General features: G+C 43.3%; 1 protein-coding gene across 1 annotated transcript in view; it reads right to left on the reverse strand.

Moving 5' to 3' along the window:
- Positions 1 to 10,142: 10,142 nt before the first annotated feature.
- The window catches only part of Tada2a (transcriptional adaptor 2A), a 46,850-nt gene continuing 40,331 nt past the window's right edge, over positions 10,143 to 16,661 (reverse strand). Inside the window, exons 14-16 of the mRNA XM_028772474.1 lie at positions 15,932 to 15,975; positions 13,182 to 13,255; positions 10,143 to 10,988 (exon numbers count right to left, since the gene is read on the reverse strand). Coding sequence (XP_028628307.1) covers positions 10,803 to 10,988; positions 13,182 to 13,255; positions 15,932 to 15,975 — 304 coding nt within the window. The 3' untranslated portion in view covers positions 10,143 to 10,802. The remainder of the gene's footprint in view (positions 10,989 to 13,181; positions 13,256 to 15,931; positions 15,976 to 16,661) is intronic.

Consider the following 16,661-nt stretch of genomic DNA (forward strand, 5'->3'; position numbering starts at 1 on the left):
AATTTTTTTCGAGACAGGGTTTCTCTGTGTAGTCCTGGCTGTCCTGGAACTCACTCTGTAGACCAGGCTGGCCTCGAATTCAGAAATCCGCCTGCCTCTGCCTCCCAAGTGCTGGGATTAAAGGCGTGCGCCACCACCGCCCTGCTCAAAACTGACTTTCTTTAGCGCCACTTGGCTCTCTCTTTGCCAGCAGAATTGAGGGGCGACACAGGGGCGGTAGGAACGACTTTCTCCAGCCTCTACAGTGAGTCAGACTCCAGGAGTCCTGACTTGGCGCTCGGTCCTGTGCTCACCCAAGCCATGTCCCGCTGTAGCAAATCGCTGACATCAGAACTGTTGAAGTCAAACTAGTATTCTTGCATTTGGGTGAGGGGACAGAGAGCTTAGGGGCACTTAGGGCTTACTTAACAGCTTCTAATGTCTTTGAGTAAAACCTGAAGAATTTTGTTTTATTTACTTTCTTTTTAAATCTCCATTGGCCAACAGGATTCAGAGTCTTTTTGTGGGTGCTGGAATATCTAGAAGTTTTTGTTTCCCAGAGGAAAGTATAACACCAAACGCATTTTAATGATAATCCAGGGAAGGCTAAAATGGCCTAGACTGAAGAGATTTGATGCCACAAAAAGCATCAGCGCTTTAAAATTATGCAAAATTAACCATTTATTTATTTATTTATTTATTTAGTTTTTTTTTCTAGACAGGGTTTCTCTGTGTGGCCCTGGCTGTCCTGGAACTCACTCTGTAGACCAGGCTGGCCTCGAACTCAGAAATCCGCCTGCCTCTGCCTCCCAAGTGCTGGGATTAAAGGCGTGCGCCACCACCGCCCGGCCTTAACCTTTTAATGTAAGAACACAAGTAGACTAAAATTAGGCTAAAGCACAGAGTTCAAACTGTTTGGGAAAGGTATCTTCCTGGCACTGTATTATTCCGGCAGTTTGCTTCATGACCTGCTTTTGACAACGCTAGGGTAAAAATAGCAAAAATCTCTACTGGAAGGGATTGAATGCTGCTTTCATTTCTGCATGTCCCTCTACAGTGCTTCTCAACCTTCCCAATGCTGCCAGACTTTAATTCAGTCCCTCATGTTATAGTTATATAGTTCCAACCATAATGTTATTTTTGTTACTACTTCATAAGTGTAATTTTGCTACTGTTTTGAATCATATTGTAAACATCTGACACGAAGGCTATTTGATAAGGGACCCATATGAAAGGGTCTTGGCCCACAGGTTGAAAACCTCCAGTCCTTCAGTCACTTTGTGACTCGGCAGCAGTCACACTCCCTAAATTCCAGCCAGTTTTGTTTGTTGGGTTAATTTTTCGCTTACATTATTACTTGCACATGAGTAAGCTCTAGGTGGTGACAAGGAGCAGGAGGACATCTTCTGTGGACTATGGGATATATGCCTTCCTGGAAAAGTCACACCCTAACCTAAGAAGGGAGAGGCAAGCTTGTGTGAATAGAGACCCTTCACTGCGTAGTGTGTTGTAATGATGGAGAGTTTAAGTAGAAAGGGTGGCTGACATGTCTTCTCTGTAGAACGCAGGCACCCCAAGAGCCCCTGCTGGCTTCCAAGCCCTTGACATACAGCCTGTGTGACCAAGGAACTCATTTTCTAATGTTAGTCCTTTTTAGTTGATTCAAATTTATGTATTTATTTATAGTACTGGTGATTGAACCTAAGGTCTCTGTGCATGGCCACCAAGCACTGTACCAACGGAACTCTATCCCCCAGCCTGGTGACTTCAATTGTATTCATTTAATCTATGTGACTGTTTGGTCTACATGTATGTCTGTCACCATGTGGGTGCTGGGTGTCCACAGAGGGCCTAGAAGAAGGCAGCTGATCCCCTAGAACTGTAGTTACAGGTGTTTGTGAGGTACCATATGGGTGCTTAGTGTTGAACCTAGGACTTCTTGAACAATGCTCTTAACTGCCTTCTTGCCAGCCCCAAAAGAACTGCCTTTTTTTTTCTTTTTTTTCTTTTTTCTTTTTTTTTTTTTTTGGACAGGGTTTTATTGTGTAGCCCTGGCTAGCCTCTAGCCTCAAACTCACCTGAGGTCCACCTGCCTCTGCCTTCCCAATGCCAGGATTTATGGCCTGTGCCAGAAAACCTGGGTCACTTCAAACTTAAATAGTTACAGGTAGCAAATGGATTGGCACTTTCTAGCCATAAATATGTGTTTATGAATGTCAATTACTTTAGGAGCCATCAGTTACAACAGGACAGATTGTAGGTACCCAGCCAAGGTTTGGATCCTCCTGGCCACAACCACTTAAGTGGTACTTTGGAGCAGTGTTCTGTTCAGGGGGAGGCCTGGTTAGACACAGAGATCAGAGGCTGAAGACTTCTACTGTGATTCCACTCTGATGTCTTCCTCCCCCAGAATACTCTTAGTTGCTTGGGCAGTGACTGCTCTTTACGTTGACTTCCATGTGTCTTCTAAGAAGAATGTTTGTAGGGCTGGAGAGATGGCTCAGCAGTTAAGAATGCATACTGCCCAGGGGAAGCTGCTAGTTTGGTCCTGACACCCACCTTGGGTGGCTTACAACTGCCTGCAATACCAGCTACATGAGACTTAGTGTCCTCTTTTGTACCTTCTCCTGACCTTCACACACACACACACACACACACACACTTTTTAATTAAAAAAGAATGCTTGCATCTTCTATTTATGTCTCAGCCTCTGGTTGGCAAATTGGCCCAGCTTTGAGGTCATCCTTGAGACAGGAAAACAGTAGTGATCAGGGCTCTCAGTGAACAAGGTTTGATTTGGGGGTGCTTTTCTTCTTCTTCTTTTTTTTTAAAAATTTATTTTTATTTTGTGTGCATTGGTGTTTTGATGCATGTATATCTGTGTGAAGGTGTCGGATTCCCTGGAACTGGAGTTACAAACAGGCATGAGCTGTCATGTGGATACTGGGAACTGAACCCTGAGCCATCTCTCTAGCCCCACTTTTTGTTTCTTTGTTTTTTTTTTTCCCTTGAGATAGGGACTCAATATGTAGCCCTGGCTAGCCTGGAACTCAGAAGTTCTCCTGCCTCTGTCTCCCAAGTGCTGGGTTTAAAGGCATGTGCCACCTACTATACCCAGCAAACTAATCTCCTTGTGAATCTAGGGCTTGAGCCCAGCTCCCCAGGCTAGTGAGTTATCCATTAGGCCATTGGATCACTGTGCCTTTTCCTATTGGAGATTTGCTGTGGCTTAACAGTTACTACAATCCTGATGTACACCTCTGTATAACTTTCAAGCTTCTTGAAGTACTCAGTATGAGGGACATTACAACATGGCTAGAATAACTAGGTAATTTAAAGTCTCTCCCTACTCTCAGGCCTTAATTCAATGCTAAGGCTGTGGTGATGATGGATGATTCCAAAATAAACAGCATGCTTGGCAGCTTCACATCTGCTTTAGTATCTGTTCTGTATCTTTCAATTCTTAGTGCACCTTAGTGTGACCCTGAGTGATTCTAACAGGATCTGACCTAAGCCATACAAGCATCCTATTCTTATTCTTGTTTAGCTACAGCTAAACTGTCAAAGGTTCCATGGGAAGGGGAGACACCAGCGATGTTATATACTTTGTCCAACTTGATCTTTGCCAAACCCAGCCAAGATTCAGATTTGAAAAGTGAAAAATCTGGACTAAGGTCATATTGTACTAAAGAAGGAACAAGGGAACTAGGGATGGTAGCAAAGGCTGACAATCTTAGCACTTGAGAGATAGGGGCAGGAGGATAGAGAGCTCAAGGCCAGCCTCAGCACTGCAAGTCTGAGGCCCCAACAATACATCTCAAAACAAGCAATAGTGAACAGCGATTACTGTGTAAATCTTTCCAATATACCAAATAAAGAAAACACTCGCCAAAAGCCAATAGTGCACAATATTCCTCCTCCTGTAATTTGCTGTATAAACTCTTTATTTAAACACCAGTGCTGGGGTGGAGGGATGGATCAATGGCTAAGAGTACATGTTGTTCTTGCAGAGGACTCTGGTTCAGCTCCCAGAACCCAAATGGTGGCTCACAACCATTCATGATTCCAGTTCCAGATCTGATATCCTCTTCTGACCTTCACTAGCACCAGGCACACAGTGCACATACACATATGCATGTAAAACATGTATTCATACAAAATAATAAAATAAATAAACCTAAACTTGTAAATTATTTTTAAAAAGAGGAAAGACAAACTAAGATAATTGCCCCAAAGTACAGTTACCTAGAGTGGTGACAATTCCAGAGATGGTAAGAGACATCTTTTCTTTTTTGGGCCCCCCCCCCCCCCCCAGGTCTCACTATGTACCCCTGGCTGTCCTGGAACTTGCCATGTAGACCAGGCTGACCTTCGGTCTGCCTCTGCCTCCCTAGTTCTGGGGAATAAAGGTGTGCACTACCACACCCCACAGGAGACACCCCTTTAAAGACAGCTAAGATTAATGATGCTTTACATAATTTCCTAAAACACCAGAAGAGGAAAAACCTGGTCCTGCTAAAGAGAAAGAAATGTACACGTCAGCTCTGAAGTCTGGAGACTCCTCTTTGGTTATGAAATTTGATCTGTGTCATCTCAAGCTGCTGAATATGTAAATGAAGGTCTGTGAGTGACAGGGCAGCAGAGATTCTGGGATAGTACCATAGCACCTACTGTCCTGCTCTTCTGCCCTTTGCTAAACACTAGCAAATCTGTTATAGGAAGACTGGAAGTCTCCAGTAGAGTTGAACAGGCCCAAGATGCATATGTGCTTGTAAACAGATCCTTCTTGCAAAGCCCTGAGACTGTGTCAGACTACATCCTGGATGCTAATTAGGGGTATCACCTTTCATCACGGGGCTTCTACTTTTCCCAGCCTCTTCATCCACCCCATCTTGTTACATGTGCTGGAAATCCAATGCTTCACCCCCACCGGTTTCCATGGAGATGCAACAGTTTACTTTTTTCTTCCCAAGTCTAAGCCATGGTTATTTTTAACTGGAAAACTCTGAGCCAGGTCACAGCTGGGATCTGGATGATGCAATGACGTCTATAGCTACCCTTCTCTCCCACAAACGCCTTCTTCTCTGCAGTTGTTGGGGGCGGAGGCGCTCCTGGGAGACTTTGAAAAGCTGTTTTTGCTTTGGTTCATGAAGTTAAAACCCATACCTTGACTTAAGAGCTGGCAGGCAGTCTGAATCTGCAGCTCTGCATGACCAGAGCCAGGCAAAGTTGTTGATGGTCTGGGAAGCCAGGTGAAGCTGACATTGCTTAGCTGAGCCTGGATGGCAGATAAATGACCTCTGGGTCTAGCAGATTGGCTCTATTTGCTGCAGCTTGCCTTGGTTAAGATGAGGCTTGTGACAGGGACAAAGGTGGAAACAGGTGGAGACACTAGCACCTGCCTCTTCAGTACTAACAGCAGATCCTCATGATATCTTACTGTTTACCCCATCATGCTGTCAAAACTTTCAATCAGTCCACCCATCTCCAAGCCCCTTTGTACGCTGGAGCTGGGCTTATCAAAGTCTTTCTGCATGTTTCAATTCCTTGATAGGTTTTTTTTAGGTGTGTGTGTGTGTAATGATTTACCTGGAAACTGCCCATTTTGCTCTGACAACTTTCTAATATTAAGGACTTCAACAAAAACAGGCTTCTTAGAGGGTTTCCACACAGGTGATACTTACACATTAACTTCTGCAACAACTCATCTTTGCTTTCTTTCTTTCTTTCTTTCTTTCTTTCTTTCTTTCTTTCTTTCTTTCTTTCTTTCTTTCTTTTTTTTTTTTTGGTTTTTCGAGACAGGGTTTCTCTATGTAGCCCTGGCTGTCCTGGAACTCACTCTGGAGACCAGGCTGGCCTCAAACTCAGAAATTCGCCTGCCTCTGCCTCCCAAGTGCTGGGATTAAAGGCGTGCACCACCACCGCCCGGCGCTTTATTTCTTAAAAATGCTTTTTGCTATTGTTTTAAAGGAGCTCCGTAAATGAAGAGTGGTAATGGGAAGGAAGCACATAGTGGTTTTCTGGTCTTCACTGAGAGAACTGATTACTTCAAACCAGAGGAGGAATGCATTCAACACAATCCTCCAAAGAGAAACATTCCAGTGAAGAGCTGGAATTTGGCTGTCAGCCTGCTAAAGACTATGGCAATTCAGAATTCTAAGAAAGGGTTGGCTTAAGTGTGTGTACATATTCGTGTTTGTGTGCACAAGAGCACCCAGAGACCAGTGTCTTTCCCAATCACTCTCCATCTTGGTTTTTTTTTTTTATATTTTACTTTTTTGAGACAGTCTCTCAATGAGGCTCACCCATTTGGTTAAGTCTACTGGCCAGCAAGTCCCCTGGATCCTCCTCTCTGCTTCCCCAGCAGCTACACACTTACAAGCTCATGTTGCTGTTCCTATCATTTTATGTGAATGCTGGAGATCCAAACTCAGGTCCTTGTGCCAGGCAAGCACTTTACCAAATTGAGCCATCACCTCCCAATCTTCATGTGTTGGTTTTTCTTTTTGGAGATGGGGTTTTATGTAGCCCAAGCTGACCTTTAACACCATATGTAGTTCAAGATTGACCTTGAATTTCTGATCCCACCTCTCCCTCCCGAGTCTGGAAATTACAGGTATGCAGCACCACCCAGGTTATACTGTGCTGGGACCTGAACCCAGGGGATTCATGCAAGTTAGGCAAACATTCCACCCACTAAGCTACATCTCCAGCCTTATGGCAGCTTCTTCCCACACTTCCTAAGACGCTGATTTTGTTCCCTGTTAACTATGGACAGAGGCTTATTAGTATGTCACTGGAATTTTGTCAAGTAAGACCTCAGACCACAGGAGATCCTGACTAATACAAACTGAAAAGGTTTGCCTGGTAAAGAATGCGAGATTAATTCAGCCTAACAATTGAGTCTGATGCCAAAGAAATCTACCACCTGTACTCTGAAGCAGAAAGTGCATAGACTCAATTATCTGGCCCTAAAGGAGACAGGACAATATGGGCTGGCAAAGATTAACCATAGGGTTTTCAAATGTAAATCCAGTACAAGTGACCTTCAAGCCTACATCTGTTGGATTCCTTTTTTTTTTTCCTGTATTGTGTTTTTGAAAGTTTTAGGAATGTGTATTCTTCGCTCTAGTTCATTCCTGTTCTCAATAGGGAGAGGAATCTAGTAACAAGATGCTTGTGTAACAAGAAACTCATCATAGCCTGGCAGTGGTGGTGCTTGCTTTTAATACCAGACAGCAAGGGCTACACAGAGAAAGCCTATCTTAAAAATAAAGAAAGAAAAAGAAGGAAAGGAAAAAAAGAAAAAAGGAAAAAAAGAGAAACTCATTATGAGGAAGGGATTTTAATGTTTTAATGTCAGATGCAAGACAGTCATCTTTTCCTGCAAATATCTGTCACTGGAATGCTGGGTCAACAAAAATCAATGGGCAGTTGGTACATTTCCATCGTAGAACATCTCAAACACTAGAAGCCAGGACAATCAACAAGAGCTTCCCTGCCATTAGATAGTGAAAGTGGATGTGAAAACCAAGCTGGCCTCAAAGGCAGCAATCCCCCTGCCTCTGCCTCCTGAGTGCTGGATTACAGGTATCACTGCACACATCCTGTTCTTTACTGTTTTATCTCATTCCCCAACTGACTATCCTGGCTGCTCTGATCTTATTTTAGCTAAGATCCTGTTTAGCTTCCTTAAGATTTCACAGGGCCTGTGGGACTCAAAGGCTGGTATCCCACTAAAAAGAAACCTTTTATCTTAGCTAGGCCACAGACATTGTACTTGAACTGGTTCTTTTGGAGTGATCTGGTAGAGGCTGTCTACGATAGAAACAGGTACAGATTAGCAATTCAAACATAAATTGCCATACACATAAATTGTAGGATTGGGCTTTGTGTATTTTGTGAACAACACAGTATGCATCTTAAAGGTATTTCCAACGGATCCTTTAAAACAGATGAATGAGCAGGTGCAGGGGATCACAGCTGTGACCCCAATACTCAGGAGGCAGAAGCAGGGGGGTTGAAATTTGGAGAGTAAACTCTTTTCTGAATTGATCAGGACAGGAGGAAGCACTATCACTGTAGCTGGCTTTCAGCTAACCCTGTGTGGATGCAGAGAAGCATGCAATGTTAATGAAAGGCCTCCTGCTGGTACTAGGTAGCCTAGTCTAGGTGTTAAGAACACAGATGGAAATTGGAACAGCCATTTCAAATTCAGTAAGTGCTTTTCTAAAATAAATGTAAAGGAGAATGATCCAGTGACTCCTGCCCAGGGACTTGTGACTGGAAATGCAGCACTAGCCAGGCAAGAGCATGGCCTGTTCAATTTCCAGCTCCTTTGGGAAAAGTAATCACTAGGCATGGGCATAGATGCACACACCCGTAATCCTAGCACCTGAGAGACTGAGGCAAAAGGATTACAAATCTGAGACCAGCTTGGGATATACAGTAAGAACATGTCTCAAAAATGAGGAAAAAAAAACAACACCCCCAACCCAAAACAAGCAGACAATGCCTTACTCAAAATAAGGCTTGAGAAATTTCAGAACACAAGTTCTGGAATTGTGTAAGGTTGGGTTCAGTAGCCCTGCTTTCTGACATCTAGAGATCTGTGACGACAGCTCTATCCCCGAGCCCTCTCCAGCATGCAGCTGCTCCTCAGGCTTCAGTCTGTCCTTCCAGCCTCCAGACTGGGAGGCCATGGCTGGCCCGTGTCCTCACCAGATCTCTTGGCCAGTCGCTCACAGTCACTGCTGCCTACACCCCATCCTCCTCTCTGTCTAGAACAGCTCCCCACTTCCATCTGCCATCCCCCCTTCTTTCATCTCGGCCTCAAAAGCCTTCCTCTCAGGAAGCTTTCCTTAATCAAGATTAAAACTCTTCACACTACAACAAATATCACCAAACACTGGAGTCTACTGTATCCCAAGTCTCAGAACAGTGATTACCTTTCACAGCAGAATGGAATCTGTTTATAAGCAACCAGGGTTGATGGTGGTGATAAAATGCATTTTCTAAGAAGAATGACTACTAAAGAAAGAAAACCATTTCCACAAGTTGTCCTCTTTAAAAAATTTTTCTCATATATTTGGATCTTGTTTCTCCTCCTCAAACTCCCCCCCCTGCTCATCCAACTTCAAGTCCGCTTTCAAAAAAAAAAAAAAAAAAGAGAGAGAGAAAAAGAAAAGAAACGAAACAAAAACAAAATAATAACCCAGTAAAAAGGCAGAAAGTTGTCCTTTTTTTTTTTTTTTTTTTTTTTGGTTTTTCGAGACAGGGCTTCTCTGTGTAGCCCTGGCTGTCCTGGAACTCACTCTGTAGACCAGGCTGGCCTCGGACTCAGAAATCCGCCTGTCTCTGCCTCCCAAGTGCTGGGGATTAAAGGCGTGCACTACCACCGCCCTGCAAAAGTTGTCCTTTTTAAGGAAAGGACATCGTTCTTTTCTGGCCAAGAGGATGCTCATTGGGCAGAAGTGCTTGCTGCACCAGCCTGATGGCATGAGTCTGCTCTTCAGAACCCATGGCGGAAGACAAGAACTGACATGGAGAGTAGCCCTCTGACTTCTCGGTCATGCCAAGCCCCTACCCCATGAACTGTCAAATGTGAACTAACTTCTCATTCTCTGGATATCTAATAGCAAGTTACATATACATTTCTATCAGTTATAAGTGTGATGATGCACTTCTGACAAAGCACATCTTCATTGGATGTTGGAACGTTAAAGGAGTGAAAGAATTAGCTACTGGGGGTGATTTGTACAGAGTCTAAGTGATACCTACCTGCAACTTTGCTTACAGCAGACGCGAGATAAGCATGACTTTGAGTTTGGCTTGAGGACCATGTTTCAGATGTGGCAGAACTACTCATCCCACAGCTGGTGAGTCTCATAGGAAGCGGCTTTACTTGTGTTTGAAAAGCAGCTTTTATTGCAGGCTAGCCTTTCACCACTGAGAAATTAGCATTCAGCTCTGAATTGAAGCAGAGCTGGGTTAGTTGCATCATCTCCATCCTCATGGGCCTGGTATCCTGGGAAACCCAGGGTAAAAAGGTGAGACCAGGACACGGGACACACGTGTGAGCAGAGACAGTGCAGCGTGTTGAGGCGGGCATCCAACAACACAAATTGTGCTTAAGTTACCAGAATATCTGACACACCCACAAATTAAATAGCAAAACATTTTAATCCATTAATTCTAAAAATAACAGAGACATTTTATATCCGGTGCCACCTCCTCAAGAGTCGACTGCACATCAGACAGCCAGACTGCACAGTACAAAGCTAGACATTACAGTTAAAATGAAGTTTCAGACAGACCATGGGGGGGGGGTTTCCACCTCTTCATCTAATAAACTAAGATGTCAGCATAAAAAAAGAAAAAATCCTTGGAAGAAAAGGCTTTCCTGTGCTCTAAAAACCTTCATTTAAAATCTGCCTGCAAGACGGGAATGCAGAGTGAGTGAACTTTGCTCCAGTGCGTGGGTCCGAGCTGGCCTCCTGGATGAGATGCTGTGGCTTGGTTCCCTTCTATCTCCACCAAAGCCACGGCGTGAGGTCCTGCGGCTCCTGTTTGACTTACAAGAGGTGCCAGGAATGAGTGCCCACTGTGTTTAATAACTTGGTGAGTGCACAGCCTGGAGCACTACACTCCCAACAGGAGCACTTTACAGAGTGCAGAGAAGAAAGAGGTTATCACACTTAGACTCCCAGTGTCTCTCCTTCTTCTCACAGTAAGAATCCAACTCAAACACAAGTCTCTGGAATGTGTACACTGTCCTTGGACTGGCCATGTTCCATCTGGCTTGCACTGCCGAGCACAGAGACTCAGGCTTTCGTGATGTACCCTTCTCGGATGAGGAAGTCATAGATTTTCCGGGTTTTGTTCACATCTATCTTGATAAGTGCTCTTGCTTGTGCCAGTCTCAAGCCTCCTTGCTTGTGACACTCATTCAACAGAGCAGACTTATATTCCAAATAGGCTCCAGGTACCAACCTCACCACCTGACAGAGCTGTAAGGCAGGACAAATTTAATAAACATTAACACTATCATTCTCACAATTTAATCCAGCAGGTCTAGCAACCCCAAAATAAAAATGGGGTGGAAGTTGGAGGGGTTCATCAGGTAAAGGCATTTGCCACCAAGACTGGCAACCCAAGTTTGATTGCTGGGACCCATATTGTAGAAAGAGAAAACCAACTTCTTCATGTTGTCTTCTGATCTCCACAGCATCTCATGGCACACACATGCCCCTTTCTTTCCCCTCACACACTCAAGATGCATTTGAAAAAAAGTGACATCAACCTCCAACTGTTTATGGGAGCTGTTGAGTGGCTGGACCACATTCCACTTCCTCTCTTCTCTGGAGACAGACGCCCAGAAAGAAAAAGGCAGGATGTGATGCCAGGAGAGTCCTTAGCAAGTGACGGCTGGCTCAAGGGCCTAGTCAGGGACACACACACGTCCCCGAGGAGCTGCCAGGCTTGCTCACAAGCTGAGTGCTAAATGCCTGGGGTGGACGCCTAGTGCCACTCTGACACTTTTCAAGGAAATGATATAAAGCACATCAGAGCACTGAGGAGTGGTGGCATTGCAGGTGACTGGATTCCTGAGTGTAAGACTCATCATTGGTATTAGCAGAAGAGACTAGCCTATGCTTTTACCATCTCTTACCATGGGGAGGAGGTCACCTTTACTGAGATTGCAGAAAATAGGTTCAGTTCACCTGCCATTACTCAACAAGGAGCATTCTGAGTCACCATCATATGGGTGAGCAGTAAAAAGATGCTTGGAATTCCAGACCATTACACACATACACACATACACACACACACTGAGAAACTGTTGTGTGCGTTTCTTCAACACATACTTCTTACGTTTTTTTTGGTTTGTTTTTTTTTTGTTTGGTTTTTTGAGACAGGGTTTCTCTGTGTAGCCCTGGCTGTCCTGGAACTCACTCTGTAGACCAGGCTAGCCTCGAACTCTCAAACTCAGAAATTCGCCTGTCTCTGCCTCCCAAGTGCTGGGATTAAAGGCGTGCGCCACCACCGCCTGGCGAACACATACTTCTAACTCCCCCTAAAATGTTTATTATTTCTGATGAATACACAATATGATTAGTAAAGTTCCCTGCATCTTGACTTCTTAAATAAACAGATGCTAAGGGCCAACAGGTGGGGAGACAGACACTAGGAACTGCAGTGGAGTAAGAGAAGAGTCTAGCTCCTCTTCTGTTACGTTTTTTGTTGGGTGGTTTGGTTTTGAGACATGGTTTCTGGAAGCACAGGTTGCCTTTGAACTGAGGAGATAGCTAAGTGTTGTAGTCTGACTTGAATGCCTTATCTTTCTGCCTCTGCCTCCAAGGGCTGGGATTAGAGTACCACCCCAGTAGACTTTTGTTTATTTTGAGATAGCCTCTTTGCTATGAGGCCTAAGCTGACCTTAAAACCTCTTCCTGTCTCAGGCTCTCTAGTGCTAAAATTAAAGATATATTCCACACTCGTGCCAATTTAAAAGTTAGAAGCAGAAAAAACAATACAGAGACAATTTTCTGATTATAATGCTAAAGAAACGATACTTTTTAAAATCAAAATTAATCAATTAACGTGTTAGAGGTGTGTTTGTGTGTGCCAGTGCACCTGAGAGACAGAGGTAGGCAGATATCTTTTGAATCTGTGGCCAGCAGCACTATATAGGGATTTAGTTACAGGCCAGTCAGTGTTACATTGTGAGACCCTGTCTCAAAAACACAACAAATATATAACTATATATGGCACTGAATTACTTTCCCTATGCTTATAAATATGCTGTGGAGACAATTACAAAAACATTTTAAGTGATGGTTACATTGTAATTTCTCAAAGCAACCATTTTAATAGGAAAGTCCTAGTTTCATGTAAAAGCTACTTTAGGTCTACGAAAAGTTTGACTTACATTAAATGCTCAATAAATGGCAGCTACTGTTATTATTTAACTGACAGTGTTGCATGAACTTCTCTCTAAAAGGGGAAAGGTAGCTACAAAATGAACACAGTTTTCTGGTGCTTGCCAAGGTTAGCTTTATCTCCCAGACTTCTCAGACAAGAGCTGTGCACGTCAGACAAGTGCAGTAAAATAGGTTTGACATTGTAATGGATTTTAATGAGAATTCAATGAATTTATCAGCCGTCTTTTCTTTCCTCCAGTTCCCCCTCCCTTTTATTACCTCCTTTTCTTTTTCATTGAGTTTCTCTGTACCAGGGAGGCCCGTGAGGTTCAATGGTGGTGCACTTCGTCTTCCTATGGACACAGATTCAAAAGAACAAATATTTCACACAGGTGTAACTGTCCGAGTGTAAAACAGAAACCTTGACCTACTCCTTTAGGCTGGTTTACTTAGCTTCTCAGGCACTGTAGTGGTTTGAATGAGACCTGTTCTAACAAGCTGATATTTAAATGCCTAGGCCCAATTGGTGGAACTGTTTGAGAAAGATTAGGAGGTGTGGTCTTAACAGACATCTGTCACTTTGGGGAGGTGGTAAGCTTTGAGGTTTCAAAAACCTCCTGTCATTCCCAGTCTCTGCTTCCCGACTGCAGGTCAAGATGACAGCCCTCAGCTGTTCCTGCTGCCATGCCTTTGTCCCCAATCATGGACTTAACTCTTTGCAACTATAGGCCAAATAAAACCTTTCATTTATAAGTTGCCTTGGTCAAGGTGTCTTATCATAGCAACAAAAAAGTAACTACTAATACAGTCACTCCAACATTCATTTGAAATAAAAATAACAGTCTATGTGCTCTCTGCTCTATCAAGATACAGATATGATCACGCACACCTGCTTCTCAATGACCGGTCAGCATACTGGAGTCGTTAGCTATCTGTCTCTCTCAAACAAGTTACTCTAAACTCTGGAACCAAATGTTCATCCTGTATAGAAAGGTTATGTTCTGTCTTGACAACTGACGAATGGAGATAGGAATCCTTCAGGAGATATGCTCTCTTGTCATGTCACTAGTCTCCAGCAGGACAAGGCACACATGGTAATTAACCAAGTACTATATACCTTCAGATCAAAGGCAGAGCCACCACCAAAGATCCACACTGTAACAAGCCAAATGCTATATATACTATATGGTAATGAAGAGACCAACGCCAACTTCATGCCAGAGAAACAAACCGAAGCAGGAGGCAGCCAGGCCATGCCAATATATAAGGATTCATGTGTGAGAGTCGGTTTTGTTTTTTGTTTTTGTTTTTAATTGTATTATGATGATCATAAGTGTGTGTGGTGCTCAGGCCACAGAGGTGAAGGTCAGAGGACAACTGTTTGGTGTTAAGTCCCTCCTTCTAGCCTTCTGGCATTACCAGGTTGCCAACATTGCATACCAAGCATCTTTCCCTCTGAGGAACCTGCCCCTGGTTTTAATTTGAGTATATGTTTAGGATGAATGCTCAGGTGGGGATGGATGGAATGAGGTAAGTTTTGTGACGACTAGCACTGGAACAGGGCAGAAGGAAGGAACAGCTTAATTTGTTCTAGAATACCTTATTCTCAGGGACATCAAATGGGCTAAGGGCTTACCCTGAATGCTCAGAAATGGAGATAAAATCATGTACTACCTCAAAAGTCTCCCAAGGCTAGGCTACAGTCAGGGATGCTGGGCTCCTAGCCTTTACTAACTGAAGAACAATTCAGAGCATAAAGGGGAGCCAAGAATCTCAACATTGACACAAGGGGAAGGCAGGCAGGCAGGCTAACATCAGTTTAGGAGGAAATGGTGAATGAGTGCTGATTAAAGAAACCCAAAAAAAGCTGTGTACTCAATTTAATTAGCAAATATTAAATTTTTTAAATGTTGTTTTTGCAAAGAATCCAGGTTCAGTTCCCATGACTCAATTAGGGAGCTCACAACTTTCTGTAACTCCAGTTCCAGAAGACCTGATGGCCTCTGCAGGAACATGTGGTACATATATGTGTATGTGTGTGTGTGTCTGTGTATAACTCAGGCACATACACATAAAGTAAATAAATATTTAAATTAAAAAAAGTTCCTTGAAACAAAGGTAAACAATCATCTACGAAGTGCCTGCATCTGAGCACTGTTAGATCCTGAAAATACTGAGATTTTGTTTTCTATGAGACAAAGTCTCACTATGTGGCCCATGTTAGACCCAAACTTTCCATCCTCCTAACTCAGTCTCCCAGTGCTGGGATTTCAGATGAGTATCATCATAGTTAGTGTTACAGAAAAAATTTCAACGGTTTGTGTTACAGAGAATGGTGAACTGGCAACTGGGTGACAGTAGATCTGGATACTCAGATTAGGAGAAATGCTGTCATGGGGCAAGGGTAAGTGGTGATTAGGACCACAATTTTGGTCAGGAACTTTACAACTAGTATCTTCACCAAATATGTAATCACAGACAACAGTTACCAAGAACCATTAGACTACACTGGCTTAGTTTTGCACTGTCAACTTAGAGCAAATTTAAAAAGGGGTAAATCTCAGACACAGAAATTCCCCAAATCTCTAACTTACAAGAAATCCTTGATTTTCTGGCAAGTAACCTGCTGTTATGTCAAATACAAAGCTCTTCATGTAGCACCACCCAAGCCCACTGCAACTCTGAGACAGATACGATTCTAGTCCTGACTGCAAACACCAGTAAAAAGAAGCATCATTCTGAGTTGCTCTGACAGAGAAGTCTGAAAGTATGCTGTTGTCCAAACTGTGGCAACAGCTGGTTATAGCCACTCCACCAAAGAACAATGCTACATAAAGGAGGGTAGTTGTGTCCCCATAACCCCTTGAAATATAACTATCCTAGTCCACACTTGCTCTGGGCTGGGGCATAGTGCAGTATGAGAGAATCCTGGGCTCAATCTCCAGTGCTGAAAAAGAAACAAGACAAAAAAAAAACAAACACAACAACACACACACACAAAACCTCTCACATTAGTCTGAGAATCATACCTGAGTTAGAGGCCATCAGAACAGAAGGACTCAGCCCAGAATCACTAAAACAAAGAAAGGGAATTCAAACTTAGGTCGGATCAGAGAAGGATTTTGTTGTTTTTTTGAGACAGGGTTTTTCTGTGTAGCCCTGGCTGGCCTGAACTTGGCCTGAAACACAGAGATCCTCTTCCCTCTGCCTCCCCAAGTGCTGGGATTAAAGACATATGCCACCATTGGCCGGCTCAAAGAAGTTAATTTTTAAACCACTCACAGACTGGGTGCATTTATCAGGAAGATTACCCCAAAAAAGCTAGAGTGAGACTACATGAGTTTTTACAGCACATCTTACTGTGCAGGAAAGAAAGTATATTCCAAGGAGAAAAACTTTTCCTTTGTTAAGGGCTCTTAACAGGGGCTACCACTAAAGCCATTTACGGGGGAGGAGAATTTTAACAACAACAACAACAACAAAATCACACTACTATCTAAGTGGGGAGATATATGGGTGGGAGTGGGTTTGAGACAGGGCGTTACTGTGTACCACCACAACCAACTATAAATTCACTAATTTTTAAAATAAAAACAAAAAAGGAACAGAGAATTGCATATGACCAGTTTTGTTTCTTAAGCCTGCCAATTCTTTATAGTTTTTAGATTAATAAAAATTCTAACTACTCTTCTATCCAGAATACCCACAAAAATGTCCACAAATATATGAGAAAGCCAAAGTAGGCCAGAAGGAGTGCTT

The sequence above is a fragment of the Grammomys surdaster genome, unplaced genomic scaffold, assembly GCF_004785775.1.
Source record: "Grammomys surdaster isolate TR1022 unplaced genomic scaffold, NIH_TR_1.0 213, whole genome shotgun sequence".
NCBI lineage: Eukaryota > Metazoa > Chordata > Mammalia > Rodentia > Muridae > Grammomys > Grammomys surdaster.